General features: G+C 44.1%; 1 protein-coding gene across 1 annotated transcript in view; it reads left to right on the top strand.

The window, feature by feature from the left end:
- The window catches only part of pcxb (pyruvate carboxylase b), a 244169-nt gene that overhangs the window by 62587 nt on the left and 164738 nt on the right, over nt 1-16844 (top strand). Inside the window, exon 11 of the mRNA XM_079185036.1 lies at nt 7163-7325. Within this exon, the coding sequence (XP_079041162.1) occupies nt 7163-7325 (163 nt within the window). The remainder of the gene's footprint in view (nt 1-7162; nt 7326-16844) is intronic.

Raw genomic sequence — 16844 nt, 5'->3', positions numbered from 1 at the left:
ATCAAATGTTTTGCATTTGGAGGCCACATGGGGAGGAGTAGCTGGAGACGACGGAAGATGAAAGGACGAGAGGAAGAAGGGAGGAAAGGAAAGGGGGAGAGAACATGGAAGGAGAGGAGAAGAGAGAGAAGCACTGCAAGGAGGGAGGGTTTTCAGGAGAAGGTGAGAGTGAAATTAAAAAGGATTGATCACATTTTAAATGTACGGGTTAATTGTGCTCCTCTTTCTGCGATACACCCAACTTCCTCTCTTCCACCTCTTCAACTTCTCCCCCTCATTCACCAGGCTAGCTCTGTCTCCCTGTTGCCAGTCTTGATGCTAACCAAAGCTAACAGTCTTCAGGCTGTTGCTACGTATTCAATCGAACTCTGATCAAGACGCTGTTTAAGCACTCGTCCCTCGATGTTGAACTGTTGCTTTAAGCTCCTCTTTCTCCCTTACGCCTCTCAAAACTCTTTCCTGAAGATGAACCCGCCTCCTCTCCTCCCTTTCCTCCCTTTTGTTAGCATCTCATTCCTTACCCTGCGTCATGCCTTCTTCCTCCCTCCCTCCCTCAATACCTCCCCTCCTGACCCACTCTCCCATTTCATCTTTGTCATCCTTCCCACTCTCATCCCATCTCCCCCTCTCTCCGTCTTCCTCCCGCCGCCTCTTTGCCTTGCTTTTCTTTTGTCCTTTTGAGCGAGGCCAAATCCAAATCTCCTCCACGCTCCCACTTTCCCCACTCACTCTCTCTCAGTTCTGGCATCCAGCTTTTTATCCACCTCCACACTCCCACTCCCTTTGATTCCCCTCACGTATAGCTGTCACCTCGTCTCTTCTTTTTCACTTCTCTCTCAATCTCCCCCATCCTTTGCGGATCTCAACAGTTGAATATCATATGTACCCAAACTCTCCGTCATATTTCTTCATCTCTTGTAGCCACAACAAGCTGCCTTCCTCTCCTCGCTATATCCTTTTCTCACTCGTTCTTTCCCTCTCCCCCTGTTAGTTCTGGGCGTGCAGCCACCCTCTTCTCCCTAAACGAGCTGCGAGTGAAACGACTGAAAATGATATGCAATTAGTACTCAGCCGTCATGGTCTCTGTCTGTGTGTGTGTGTGAGTGTGTGTGCGTGTGTTCGCACATGTGACCGATCGAAGCAGAGTTTCAGAGTGTGCTCGCCTCCTAGTCGTGCGGTTCTAGTGAGCATTGGGCTAATGTGTTTTCCGTGTTCTGTGATAATGTAGGGACGGCTCCAGTGAGCGCAAAGCCTTGCGTGTCCGCGCCCTGCATGTGTCTGTCTGTCTGTCTGTGTGTGTGTGTGTAATTGGCCGACATCACGAGTGCTTTCCCAGATATTTCTACATGCATATATGTATATATACATTTTTGAGATGAGTCTGCAGGTGCTCGACCTTCCCTCAGAGGTCGGGACATTATACATCCTCCGCTCTGATCCCCTCAACCCTGGCAATCTCCCCTCCTGCATAACTCAGGGCGGACACGATAATTCCTTTTAATAGCATTGAATTTTAATGAAACCTGCATTGTACTCTTGACTCTGGGGATGACCCGCAGTAGTTCCGCGATCCTCTTTGTAAAGGGGAGTGTAAGTTCTTGCTTTGAAATGCATACGCGCCCTTTCGACACAAGCACACCGTCTGTTTTGATCGACGTATATTAAGTTGCATGTTTTAGAGGGTTTGGTCCATCTCGGCTAGCAGCATTTTAATAATTAATAAGCTGAAGCTAAACTAATATTTCTTGTCGTAGAGAAGTCTCAGTACATCTTTCAAGTTTATTTGGTGTGTTCTTTAAAACCAGTGGTTCCCAAAGTAGGTGCTACCCAACATGTTTGGCATGTTTCTTTAAATGGCCACAGAACATGAACCCAGATTAGGCTGGATTAACAACAACTCCCTCGTCACCTGAACCGCACATGTTCAGTTTTAATGGTTTCATAATGCGGTTGAACAAAGCCGAGCCTTACTCGCACGTATAGCGCTGGATGTCTTTATACAATAGAGAGGCGGTTACTTTGTCTTTGATGGGAATATTCCACATTGTGGAACATGACGTGTTGATATTAAGATGTTAATGTTGCTCTGCTTTAGTGCTTTCCCACCAAAATATATCTCCAACTGAAGACAGACTTTGACATTTAAAGTCTTATTTTTTCAATATAAGCTGTGGCGCAGAGGTGTGTGTGTGTGTGTGTGTGTGTGTGTGTGTATATATACTCTATGCCCTAGACTTTTTTTTTTTTTTTGTTTCAGCTGTCTGCAGCATCTATGGTGATATATTTTATAGATATAAGGAATATGTGTCAGTTGGGAAGGATTCATGCTGCTTATCGCACAAAACGACTTCTCAGGTGCCACTATAAAATCTCGCTAATATATAGTGCTTACGGGAACGTAGCCAACGCTGTAAATAATTTGAGCCTCCGTGTGGCTCTGCTGTCAAATACATGCGTCTCTTGGCGGGTTGGTGATCTGATCAGAGAGCAAGTGCGAGATATTTACAAGCGGGCGAGGCTGCATAAGGTTGCTGCATAGACGGGAGCAGCCAATTTCAAACCCGACGTGCTCGGCTGTGAGGTAAAGGCACTGACAGAACAGATCCGGTGTGTAGACTTCTATTCTATGACACTTGTGGTTTTCTTTCCTTCTTCTCTTTTTAAATTGTCAGAGATCAAATATCAAGTTGGCAGCTCTTGAGAAGCCGGAAGAAAGGCAGAGGCAAGCAGTCAGAGATGCCAGGCAGGAGAGTAGACGTGCCACATTATGCTTGGCATCTTAAAACAGCTGTGCAGACAAATGAAGAAGAAGTTCACACCTTTGACACATCAGGACCCCGATGTGAGCCAAAACAATGCCTCAGTAGGAGACATTAAAAAAACAGTTGAAGGAAAATAATTGACTCGATACTTTGTCTGACATTCTTCGTGTGCTTTTCTTTTTTTTTTTTTTAGGGAAATTTAAAATGAGAGATGTGTGGCGATGCAGATGGTGTGAATTTGCAAATTCATAAATAATATGTCATCAGTCAGAAGAAGAAGGGAAGGCACTCGTGAAACATTAACAATGTATCCAAAATGAGTCTAATGATGCTATTAATGGTTTATATATTTGCTGAGAAAAAAAGCAAAAGCAAGGACTGATCACGATGTTTGTCTCCTTGACTTTCTCGGGCTCTACCACTAAAAGGAGTGTGATTTTCCACTTGGCTTGTTGTAATGTGATTATTTGCAAATTTTTTGGTAATATGCACCGCTAAACCCTCGATCACCTGAAATGACGAGGGCCTCAAGGCAGGTCCCGCATTAGTGCGTAATTGTAATCTAGCGGCCCTGTACTGTAGAGGGGGGCCATATTCAAAATCGAGTTGTAAGACCTTATTATTTCATTTCAGTTTGTGCTTACATGCTGCATACTCCTAAATAAATTCCTGTTTAATCAAATTCCCACCAACTAATTGACACAGAGCCGACCGTGGGCCAGGTAGCGGTGCAGCTCAGGAGTACTTCTTGGTTGCTGCGGGGCTCGAGGCAAAAAACACAATTAAACTGCCACGTAGCCTGCTGTGTGCCCCAGTGCATTATGGGTATTTACATGATACGTACGCAATAAGGAGAGAGTTGAAAGAAGTGGAGGCCAACATCTTTTAAGATTATATTTAAGAATCGGCAGATGGAACAACTTAAATTACCTTTTTAGTTTTAGGTAAATACTTCAGAATGAATCTGGAGTTTTCCCAGCATAACATGCACCTGTCTAAGATCTGTATAGTAAAAACATGTGCGAAAACTTTTTACATTTTTAGTGTATGTGGAAGTATCCCCGCTGATGGCAATGTTGTCTGACAGATGTTTCAAGTCGATCCTCCGCACTGTCTTCGGTTAGTTAATCCTTAAGTTGTCTCGAACACAAGAGTGTCGCCAACTGTTGCGGCCAGCAGCCCTCACCGTCACAGTCACACACTCCTATTGAGAGCGCGAGTGTGCTGTAGTACAAGTTCCAACTCCTCCTCCTCGCTGAAGGCGTTCCACCCTCGTCCTCCTCCTCCTGTGCAGCTCGGCCTTTTTGTGGAACTTGCTAATGATACGAGGGACTTTCATTCTGTATCTGGCTGCACTGAGGGACATATGTTGCCGCGGGCTCTTTAATTTGTCTGAGTGAAATTAGTATACAATGAGTTCTATAAACCCTCGAGGGTCCTCATTCAATCAGTGTTGCCTTATGTTTTCAAAGTAGAAGAATTATGCCAGGGAAAAAAAATAAACTAGGACAAACTTGATAAAAAAAAAAAGGAAGCCCATGCATGGATGCCAAGTGTTCAGGAAATGTTCAGTTGGACTTATTTGCCACTGAAATGTGTTTATTTACTTCCATCTTTGGGAAAAGGCAGCTTTTAGTGTACACTAATATGTCACTTATGGCAGTTTTTTTCCTTTACCTCACTCCTCATGAGTGATTAGGTAATGAGGGAACTACTGACGGAACAAATTCACAAGAAAACAGATACTTTAACTCTATATCAGCTGTAGTTTCTTTTATCGCTGTCCTCGTGTGCGTCAATATATCCAAACTACCAGAAAAAGATCTTGTGCAAGAGGGTCAAAGTTCAAGGTGCAATGTCACGGCGGAGTAGTGTGATTAGTGTAAAATGAAAGAATCTAAATGACAGAGTAAAAATCCACGAGCACATCGGGTCACTTCGTCCTCAAACGGTTACCTCTTGGCAACAGCACATTTCAAACACAAGAGAGAGCAGGAGAGGCAAAATGTTTCCTCGCAGTGTCCTTAAAGGGCCGTAGCCTCGGGGAGCCGACAATGTGTTGGACCCCACAAAGACAAGAAACTAATCTGAGTCTGGAAACAAGCTGGCATCCTAATTAAACAATAAAGTGCTGGGAAACAGAGAGTCGTTTCCAGAACTGCTGTTGGGGACATCGCTCATGATGTGACTCATTTTGTCTCATTCCTTTTTTTATTATTTAAGGACTCGAGCGGAGCTGTCCAGTGTCCATAAATACCCGCATATTCATGAAAGTGTAACGGAGAACATGACGTTAGCGCCTCTCCAAGCTATCAAGATTGGATCTGCTTATTCCACCGACACATTTCACACCAGGCTGATGCATAATTGTCCTTCTGTTTGGCCAGAATGTGGATACCAGCTAATTGAGACATTAAGGAGACGGAAGCCAAGACGGTGTCCAAGATCCGAGCTCGCTTACTAGTGTGTGTGCGTGTGCGTGTGTGTGTGTGTGTGTGTGTGTGCACGTGTGTGCACGTGCCTGCACGTGTGTGCACGCGCACGCGCCTCCTGTCTCTCATTCACCCTTCAAGGCGCCCGAGGCTTGTCTCGAGTGCGTTTGTGTTTGGCGGCAGATCGAGTGCAAAGGAATTATGTGTCCCCGCCCTCTTTGTCCGTCCACCGCCGCATTTTAAAATGTGATCCAGAAAAGGAGGATGACAAAGTGCTCTCGTAAATGTGTTTTGGCTGCGCGTTAAGATTGTGCAAGGTCATGAAGCTTAACCCAGCAAGTCTCATTTGAGCTTCACATTTAAATAAATGCATACAGATGAGGTTACAACTCGTGGAAATGGAAGAAAATAACTTCTCTATGTCCCTCTCTTATTTAAATATTTTCTAATATTAGGTAATTGCTGAATAAGAATTAGCATAATGTAATCCTGTGCGTGTGCGTGTGCGTGTGCGTGTGTGTGTGTGTGTGTTAGAGTTGGTTTGACATAACAGCTAGCAGATAGCTCAGCACTACACAGTGTATTTTACTCAAACATAATTTTTAATTGGCAACATTTAGGTCATGATGACATTTTATCTTTTTGAAAGTTAATAAAGATGGATAAAGCAACCAATAACCGATTTACATTTTGTCTTTCCCTCACTTTTGTATCCGAGCAGTGATTTTCATGTGCCGGGTTGTTGCAGATGGCAGCCTCAGTGTAACGCGTTCCACTTAGTCATGATGAACCCTTATCACAGAGCTCATCAGTGTGCAGAGGTTTACTTGCTTCAACTGAGTCACACAATGTGGATTTATTTGCCCGGTCACGTTTGCATTGCACTGACGTACTGCGACGTCGTTTTTTTTATTAGTCACAAACCTGCTTGAGGCTGGGCTTCTGTGCAATGCTACGCCATGTATGGACAGAAAACACTGGTCTACATATCCTTGGACCTGGTATGTTGAGCACACGTACTAATCTCTATTCATTTCTTCAGATTTACTACAAATGTCCCTCTGGACTCGAGGATGACGATTAGATTTTGGTGGCCAAAGGTCCCCTGTGACTTTTTTGGATATACCCTAAGAATTCATATGCTAGTTATGACTATTTCATACAAATATCTATCGGATAAAATAACATTTTGGACTGTAAGGGATGTAAACTGCAACTTGTCTGGTTGACATACTACCAAGAGACGGTAATTCTAGTTTCTCCCCATCATCCTCTCTCCTCTGCCTTTTTGTGTGGCTTTCTTTTTGCTTAATCTTTAAAAGCTTTTTTTTTTAGGCCTTAATGGTGTCACAAAGTGCTTTGCAAATAATTAAATGATAATGAAAGCAAATCTGTTCCTCTTTAAGACCAGAAAACACAGGTGTTTGGCTTTGACTTTTTTTTTTTACACATCCTTGGAGCTATTTAATTGAGATTCTCCATGCTGAAGCACACCTAGCAAACACAAGTTATGTTGCTAAATTGTTTGTTGTTGTTTTTTTTTATATAGAACTGTATTTGTGTAGGCTGCTTGTTTTCCCAGGGGCCATCGTTTCAGTAACATCAAATTATAACCTAGGTTTCGTTTTAATCGACTTTGTTTTTGCTATTAAGAGGTATCCATGAGGGATTGTTTTCCTGTCACGCGTCGCAGATTCATTTGTTCAAATGAGTAGTGCTGAAAAAAAAAAAAGAAATCATCACATCCACCTCCTCAGTCTGGTTGGAGGCCAAGAATAGCTTGAGATGTTTATATTGGATGAATGGGCCCTACTGATCTTTTACACCTTTTTATAAGCAGGAAAAATATTCTCCACAGTGACATCAAGGGAAATTAAAGGCTAATCACACCATGTTCCGGGGCCTCAATCAATTTATTCACCTCATCGCCTCTCTCTCTCTCTCTCTCTCTCTCTCTCTCTCTAACAGTGTGGACCTGGTGCATGCCCAGCTGCATGTGTGTGAGGGCCGCAGCCTGCCAGAACTGGGCATCAAGCAAGAAAAGATCAGGGTGAACGGCTGCGCGATCCAGTGCAGAGTGACGACCGAGGACCCGGCCAGAGGCTTCCAACCAGACACGGGAAGGATTGAGGTAGGGCTCATCTTAATAAAACTTGAAGGGAGACCACGTGTGGGCGGTTGAGACACTTCTCCTCTTGACATGCCGCTTACAAAGTTCGGAGAAAGTCTGCAGGCTGAGATGATGTGGCAAAAATATGTGTTTACAAGTAGTTATGTTTGATTGATGGGTGACAAAAAGACAACTCGCAGTAATCACGCCTTGAGGCCTTTTATACAGTTTGTTTTTATTGCCGCGTCATGCCAAATATGGAGCCCGTTCGTTTTGGGATTTCAGGGCAATGCTACATGTCAAACTATAAGAAAATATAGCAAGAATGGGATTGTGCCTAGCTGAAGGCAAGCACATAGACAACACAAACGAGAAAAAATACCATCAAAAACATAATTTGAAGTGACATGTTTAAGTGCAAACTCTCAAGTCGTGCACTAAATAAAGGGCTTTTTTCCTTGTCTCCCAGTGAATAACTAATTAATCAATTTCTGATTTAACACACCGTTCCAGTAAAAATAGCCATAATAAAACCAAATGCTCAAACCCACTTTTTCACATCACTGAGATGGTGCATTGAGCACATTGTTGGCACTCTCTTGCTCCAGACTGAGCTACTGTTCAGTTTCAACATTGAGTGGTAAAATGCCAGATCCCAACTGGGCACGTTAAGCTCTTTGCTTCCAAGATTATCTGCACACCCTAATCTCTCTTCTAATCATGCAAAATGTGTCATGAAGTCTTCTTCCTAGCCGAAAGTGTGCCCTGTGCAACACAATACATCGGCCTTTGAGAGCTTGGTTTTGTATGTCTGTGTGTCTCGTACCAGGCAAATGAGAGCAGCAAACTAAAAAGTTATAAAAGGCAAAGGGTTGATTCTCTGCGGTATTTATAGTACCACCATCTCCTTCCCATCGCAAACTGTCTCGTTCCATTCAGCGGTATAACAAGAAACAGCTTTGTGGTAATGAGAGATAACAGAATGTCCTCGGTGCCCATGTGTTCACAGTCGCAGCTGCAGAGATCAACCAGTGCTGGAATTATAGGTCCGTCACATTGATCCATATAGTAGCTTTCATGGCTGTAATTATAAAACGCACATTTCCATGTGAGGTCTGCGATTAGTATGACATGATGTCCCTTTGTCCCTGTGTATGCATGACTGAACGGGAGTGTTCATCTTTATCTCTTTTTGTGTGTGTGTGTGTGTGTGTGTGTGTGTGTGTGTGTATATCTAAGGGCTAATGCCCGACGAGGTGTCCATTGTCGAGAATTAATGGGCGGATTGTTGCCTCCGTGAAGTCCATTAATTCCTGATAATGCACACTTCAGAGGGCAGTATCCCCCCCTTACAGCATGGCCACTTGCCAAAGAACAGAAAAATGAGCATGATTAATCTCTTTGTTTTTGTTTTGCAACCAAAATCTAAAGTTTCTCTGGCAACCCCGAGGCTTGCTAATACTCATTATGTTAACAAGACAAGCTAGCTATCCAGCCATGTCCTTTTCCCCAATTAAACATATATAACACTAGCATAAAGCTAACGCTATGCTAGCAAGATTCAGAGTCAATGACAATGTGTACAGTTGAAAAACAGTAAATATAATTTGACAGTATGTTTAACAGCAAGACTATCTTATCTATCCAGACATGTCATTGTCCCATAATCAATATCATAACAAATTAGAAGCCATATCATGTCGGCCGCAGCCTGAAGTAGCTCTGCTAATAGCGAATGGGATGTGAGGTGACTGTAAATGTGTCAGTAAGTTCAAACGGGCGGTGCCTTGTGTAGCTTATGTGAGGCCCTGAAGGACTAACGTAAATACGAAATTATTAATAAAATGTGTGTATTTCTCTTTTAATGTAGCCAGCCCATTAACGGAGAATGGTCAACAGGAATCAATCAAATCAGGAATTAATAGACAACCCAGCAGCCAATCAAAATTGAGTATTCACCCAGACCTTGTTTTTTAGTAAAAAAGCTTTGTCTGGTGGGATTCAGAGTCTGTGTGAGAGGACCAGTGATTTCCTTTGACAGAGTTCACACATGAGAAGACACGGACGTCCTGACATGAGTGCTCTGTGTAGCCATCCACAGGCGCACATCCTGTGTCTCTACACACCATGTGCCATTTCTCATCGTGTCGCAACAAATCTCTCTTTCGTTGATGAGGTCTGATCCCTGGATGCTTTTTGCTGTCAGGTCCTTTTGCCCTTCACCCTGGACTGTACACACGGCTCCTCCTTGTTCTCTGCTTTATCCCCCCCCCAATCATCCTCCATCCTCCTTCTTAAATGTGTTTCTTTCTGCCGAATCTCTATTAGCTTTCTTTTGGCCTTAACGGTGTTAGAAAGCACTTTACAAATAATGAAATGCTAATGAGAGCCAGTTTGAAACAATAGAAATGGCACATTAGTTAAAACAAGGTTAAATGAGAATGCAGCGGTCGTTTATCAGGAAGAAAACGAATCAAACCGTGTGTTAAAGATAATGTTAAGCGATAATGGTGATTTTGACCTCAGCAGAGCAAAGTGCTTAAAAAGCCTTGAGGGCTCAATGGCTACACAGTTATGTTTGGTCTGTAGCCCAGACTCGGCTAAACGTGGGAGGATTCTGCTTGAGGGGGAATAAAAGTGAAATGAATTCAGCGTAGATAAGCTGAAAATATAACAAAACAAGAAATACGTTATGTGCACACGGTGTCCTTCAGTGTCCTGTCAGAAATGTGCAATGAGCTGATCAATGATATGATATCAAATTTACTGCAATTGGAAAACTATAAATTTCCGAGAGGCCCTCTGGTTTCTTACCTTTCCTCCACCTTCTTGTGGCTTGTGATGGATGCCGTGAGTAAAATACTGCCATTGCCGCCTGGCGACGATGTTGTTTGAGTCCTTGGATGTGATTGGATTGGAGGTGCACCGGTGGCTTTTCCAATCAAACAAATCATCTGTCTCCGGGTTCTGAGCGAGCGAGAGAAACAAACGGTTGTGTCGTGCACACAAGATTCATTTCATGTGAATTTCAGTCCATTAATGAACCCCCCCCAAGGCTATAGTTATTTCAGTTCATTAACAGTTTATGTGGCTCGGGGATCAGACCAAATGTTTTATTTGAACATTAACCTGATGAATTACCACATTCGGGTGAAACATTTCTGTTACAATTTCGCTTTTTGAGCTGTATTCAAGTCGGCGGCGTACGTTTCAAATTCAAACCTGATTTGGAGATGCAGAAAACATACAAGCTATTATAGAAAACATCCCCATTATGTGGCATTCTCACTTTCAGGGTGCGTTATTTGCCACTGTGAAAATAGTTGTATGCACTGTATTGTCCTTTATCAACAGATCTGAGAGCTTGTGACCTTTATGCCGAGTTTCCACCCCATATGTTCTCACTTCAGCTCCGCCTGCGTCCCTCGACTCTTCCCTCCCACCTATACCGCTCATCTTAAATTCATGTACCTGCTTCTCGCCCTCTTCCATGCATTCCCATCTCACTCTCCTCTCTTAATCATCCCATCTCTGCTCCCCACCTCCCTCTTCCCCTCTGCCCTGCCACGCCATTTAGCCTGCGCAGTTGAGCTATGAAACGTGTCAACGGAGCAACAACCCACCCCACCCCTCCCACCATTACCATGCAAAATGAATGAACCCAAACACAATCAACACGGAAAAGCGGGGATGGGGGAACGCAATGAGGGACGGATGAATAAATTATGACCCCAAGGGCTGTGACAAGGTCAGCTCCACTGTAAGGTGAATGGCAGGGACGGTGGGGTAGCCGTCACGCTATGGGCCTCTGGCCACTTGAGGTGTAACTTTGATAATTCACTTTGACGATTGGAGACGGAGTCCATCCTGATGTATCGGGTACCCCACAACAGGGCACCCACATGTGAAGCAAAATAGCCGGGCGGCCGCGGTTTGAAGGATGCCGCAGTGGCATCAACACTTTTAACCAGGACTCAAGCGGTGACGGCGCTGTGTGGAAACCCAGCCCAGTGTGCTCAACAACACACACTGCTGTGTGTCAACAGGAGAGGGCAGGAGTCATTCACTGAAGTGGAGAGGCTACTTTTCCGAAAGCTTTACTAATCCTCGTGAAGAAACGAGGAAGACGGCAGAGCAGAAGGAGAGATGGGAAATGGGGTTTTCAGGTGAGAATTGAAAGAGGAAGAAATGGAAGAGCTCAAGGAACCAAGACGAGGAGGAGGAACACGTTTTTAGACTGATGGCTGTTTGTGAACAGAACGGAAGCAAAGAGCAAACGGGTCCAACCGGTAACGAGTCCGTCCTTATTTTGCATCTCCTGGACTTTTATTTTCTCCTCTGGGGAGGAAATAGATAAAGGGAACAGGTATATTAGAGCCTTCTATTTCTCTAATCTCCTTTTTTTTAATGGAGCTTCCAGAGCAGGTTTAAAAAAAATAGGCGAGGAGAGATACGGAGAGCACCAGAAGCAAACGAGGCAGGATGGATTGCGTGCACCGAGAGAAGTAGAGCAGTATTAAAAACAGCCATTACTCAGCTTTTACTGTTGCACTGTGTCTGCACTATGGCTGTCTGGTGCTGTTCATATCAGTGCAGGCAGTTTTCTATTCTGGCGCAACAGTCAGTTCACACTCTGAAGGCACTTCAGTAACAGTTCGGTGGTGAAGGAGAGAAAGCTGCACCCTTTCAATGAGGACTGAACCTGCTGCAAACGGTTGCTTTGAGTATTGCCGTGTTGCTGACATCAATTTTTCTCATTTGTCGACGAAACGATCTCACTTCACGGTCGGCCTACTCTTTTTTTGTTCTGGAGCTTTTTGACGGTATCGCATGGTCTTCATCAGCAATGCAGAGTTTTGCCAACATGGAGAACAGAGTTGTGAGATAATACCGCATTGTTTGGCGTCCGAAAGGCTCATAATGGAATTATTACTCGACCCCGTTTCCTGACCATTTGATCTTCCCACCAGTACAGAAGCCGAACGCACTGCTGGCTCTCTCGCATTTAAAAATGACATTTTGAATTGAAAATGTATATAAATTATCCATGCTCATGTAAATATTCATCACAGCTTCGTGGGGTACTGAGAAGCCGGAAGGAAGAGTAGCTTTTAATTGGCAGCTCTGTGAGTGAAAGCTTTGCTGCTGCTGTGGGAGCAAAACGCCGTCTGGAGAAAGATCTGCACATTGTGTCATCATATTGGAATATGTCCGCTAATAGGTGATTAGTATTTTTAATGTCTCCACCGCTGTGAATAAAGCAGATTCCAGTATAGGCTATTCTGTCTGCTTTTTCCCCTTCTTTCGCTTTGCATTCATACACCTTTATGTTACAATTAAATTCAGGTGAAACTGTTATTAAAACGATGTTGATGCTTTAACGTGTGTGGCAGCGTTGTACAGGTTTAGGTAAAGGAGAATGGGTTTCGTGGAGGGGAAATAATAAGACTACGGTGTGATGCAAGGGATGAAGGGGGAGACGAGGATGAGGAGTGATGGATGTCATAGCAGGAGGGCAGCGGCGGCCCCGTTGACAGCGAGGGATGGACTACGTGCTTCGAGATCAAGCAAGCGGGGTGGGGGGTAGGCGTGGGGGTGGGGGGGTATTAAAGCAGCACCTTGACATTTTGTATTTTGATCTATTTGTCTTCGGCAGGCACTCGTCGCGTCCGCCCAACCTTTTCGGCGCGTAAGCGCTGTGATCAGTTTAGCTTGGCGAAGTGTGACGCGGATTCCGACGAGCACGGGTGGGAAAGCCTTTACTCGATAAGTGGATGATAAAGACAATTTACCCTAAGCCCAAAATCATGTTACGCCTGTAAGGCAAAGAGAGGGAAGTACGGCTTTGTTGTACACGGCAGGAACAAAGACAAAAACATGGGTAATCTGATATTACGGAGAAGTAAAGGAATGAATAAAGAGCGGGGGGGGGTTGGCTATTTGTCTTTGTCTATTACTGATAGCATCAACAAGGGAGCAGGGATCTCACTTTTGTCTTCTGCTGATCTATCCATCAATCTCTTTTCACACAGCTATCTGCGGTGAGTCACTCGATCATGGCTGACCCTTTCATCCGTCCTCCGTCCTTCTCTTTTCCTATCCATCCTACCAAACTACTTCCTAATTTCTCATTTTTCACTTCCAGATGTTTCTCTCCGTCCACTCGTCCGTCTATTGATCTCCTCTAATGTCCTCTTTTAACATTCCTTCCATGTCTCCTTTCCTCCTCCTCACCTTATTTGTCTCTTCCCCGCTCTTTCTCTGATGCCTCCACAAAGGGACAGCCAGTAATAAGGCCGAATCCTGCTCTTCCTCTCTCCTCCTCGTATTCCTATTATCCACCTCCTCCTGTTTCTCAGCACCTCATTTCACTTCTCTTCCCCGCATGGCCATCTCTCCGTCCTTCCTTCCCTCTGTCATGTGCTGTCCAGTGGACTTTGTTTTAATAATCCAAAGCAACCCATGTAGTTCCAGAGGAATTTGAAAGCCTTACTCACGAGTATTTGTCGCCAGGAGGGAGCTACAAGACCTCAGTTCTTCACCCTCTTTTATTCCTTATCAGTCTAAATTTGAATATCAGAAAAGGAATTAAAATGTCATCCCATAATTCATCCGCGCTTATCTGTTTCTTTGTGCGTGTGTGTGTGTGTGTGTGTGCCCCATCCTCAGAAGAACAACTTTAACTTTGAAAAGTCCCAATTAGTTCTAATTAAAGGAAGGAGAGTTTGTCCTGCGTCCCACGTCGTCGTAAACACCTTTATTTGCACACCATTAACACCCTTCACCCGACGTCGCTCTGCCCCAGCCACAGCGTCATGATTGGTCGCCGTTATCTTTCATTTTCTTCATTGCCGTATAAACAAAGCAGCCAGTCGTCTATGTAATCGGTGGCGAAAGAGCTTGGGTGGTTTGTGCTTGTAACACAAAAAGAGTGAAATGTTGTAGAGAACATCTATCAGCTAATCTAACAGCAAGATGGGTTGATCAGTCCCCCCAAATGTTGGTTTCTATTGACTAGACTGCTGGGTCAGTTTACCTCGTTAATGGGTTATCATTTTCATGTTTACTTACAGTAAAATCTAAAGAAAGAAATAAAAAAAAGTTTGAATTCCTTCAACGAATCAAAACTTATTATTATTTCACCTTCTCAGTAATGCAAAACCACCGAAACTATCCAATGAATGACTTTCCATGACTTCATTCAGTCTCTTGGTTGGTTTGTAAAAAGTGTGCGAATGAACCGGACCAGAACGTAAAGGCAACTATCATAGGCAGAAATGAGAATTCTAGAGAGCATGAGGGACACACACACACACACACTCACTCACTCACTCACTCACTCACTCACTCACTCACTCACTCACTCACTCACTCACTCTGTCCACATGCCGCCTTGTTAACTCTGCTAACACCCAGGACCCCTGACCAGGCGTTGGAACCCCTGACACACACAGGCACATACACACACACCTACCTGCAGCAGGGCCAACCCACCGGCCCTGCGGGTGCAAACACACACATGGTGGTACAGGGTGTCATTTCCAAAGAAGCCATCTTTGACCTTGAGGGCTCATGCATGGAGAGAGTCTCCAACGTGAGCTGACTTACTCCAGCGTGTGTGTGTGTGTGTCACAGAGAAAGAACCCCGTCACTATGCGTCCTCTTTGTAGCTGTGTTTTTTCCACATAATCTCTGGTCAAATGTCATCTATTTCAGATACAATGTTTCCCGCTCCCTTCTGTCACTCATCGCCATGGTAATTATAGGCTCAAATTAGCCCAATATTTTACGGAGTGACATCTCTATTTCTCCCTCCCCTCCATTAGTGCACTTTCCACTCAGTTCTCTGCTCATGCATTTGATGGTATTGCCCAATTACCGTCTCCCTTTCTTTCCCTCTCCTCTGCCTCTCTGATGCCTCTCCATCCCTTCCCCCTCTCCCTGTGTGCAGTCGTGTCATTTGCAATTTCATTTATCAACATAGCCAGACAAAAATCATTACTAATAATATCCAACCCTGCACAGAAATCATTACTAATAATATTGAGTCACAAACATTTTAATCTCAGATATTTGCCATTTGAAAGTGCTGAGTGTATGTTTGTTGTTTGAGGTTTTTGGCCCTGATTTTATATCTTTCAATTGACTTTGCACATATGGGTCAATACAGCAAGACTAGTTTTTCACGCCCGTTCCTGCAGCTCATCCAGCAAGCGTCTAATGTGCCGAAACGTTGAATCTATTGTCATTGGAAGACAAAAGCTTATTGAGTATTGGGGAAACATGCTTGAGCACACTCTCTGAAATGCCCCCGTCACACCCTTCGTTTCCAGATGAAGCGCTCCTGGTTCCACGTGTCGCAAAGGAAATCCGAAAACCATTAGACGATCCATGCGATAGATTTTTCGGGATCATTTCTTTTACTCAATCTTCATTCACTCGCAGTGATATAGATCTCCCAATTACGGGAGTTGTAGCGGTTACCTGTTGCATTTTTTTTCTTTGAATAATTGAGCGAAGTCGAATCATTTCTGGAGAAATTGCTCTGTCGCGAACTGAATAGTGAATGGATGGCTGCGTCGCACGGAGGAGGATAATAGAAAAAGCAAATACAGCGAATGGGTTTCGTGACAACATTTTCAAGCGGGAACTCCAACACTTAGACATCATTACTGTGAGAGGAAAGATAGGTTTGAGAATGAAGCGTGAATTAAACAAATGAGCCGTCTGTGCAGAACAGCAGCAGGAGGAGTCCACGCTGTAACCTAGCTTAGTCTGAGCGCTGTGACTCAGTGCAAACCTGTTGCACCAGGCAAGCTAGTTACAATGTAGCGTTGAACACCTGAAACCATCTGCTTATTAACTGGTGACGTAACGAGGATGGTTAGAAAAACTCCAGGGCTTAATAATAAAAAATGCCATTTTTGTGCATGAAGATGTTTCGTGCAGTATTTTAGTTGGGGACTGTAGTTGTTGTAACTTTCGGTGCTTATGAGTAACAGCCTGAAGGTTGTTTCTGCAGCGCTTCCCATTTCCATATGTCCTCTTCAATTTTTCACAGGCAGACACAGTTTTAAGCCCGGTCTTGGAAAAAGAAAACAGCGGTTTCCAACCTAATACGCGTCGTAAATATCAAGAAGAGACGTGTTCCCATCCACTCCAGATCACCTTATCTGTGCTGACTCCGTTGACCTCCAGTGTGTAGATATATATATATTTTTGGGTTCCTCTTCTTGTGAATAATCTAAAACTGATCGTGCTACCGCTTCTGTTTGCTCTCTCGCCTGCATTTTAAAGACGCTTCAGCTGCTCTTTACCTCCACACGCACCATCACTTCCTGCGTGGCGATAAATCCAAAGGGCCATAAAGAAAGCAGTGACACGTTGTTTTCCTACACATCTCCCCAGGAACACCAACTACATCTCTGCCCATATTTTATCAGCGTATAAACCCTTGTACTGTAATGGGTGACCTATATTCTCTTTCCGTGCTGAAGCCTGTCTCCCTCTGCCCCGCTATATCTTTCTTTTCCTCCCATT

This window comes from Pholis gunnellus (assembly GCF_910591455.1).
Source record: "Pholis gunnellus genome assembly, chromosome: 23".
Lineage (NCBI taxonomy): Eukaryota > Metazoa > Chordata > Actinopteri > Perciformes > Pholidae > Pholis > Pholis gunnellus.
This window is presented reverse-complemented; position numbering and strand designations above follow the sequence as displayed.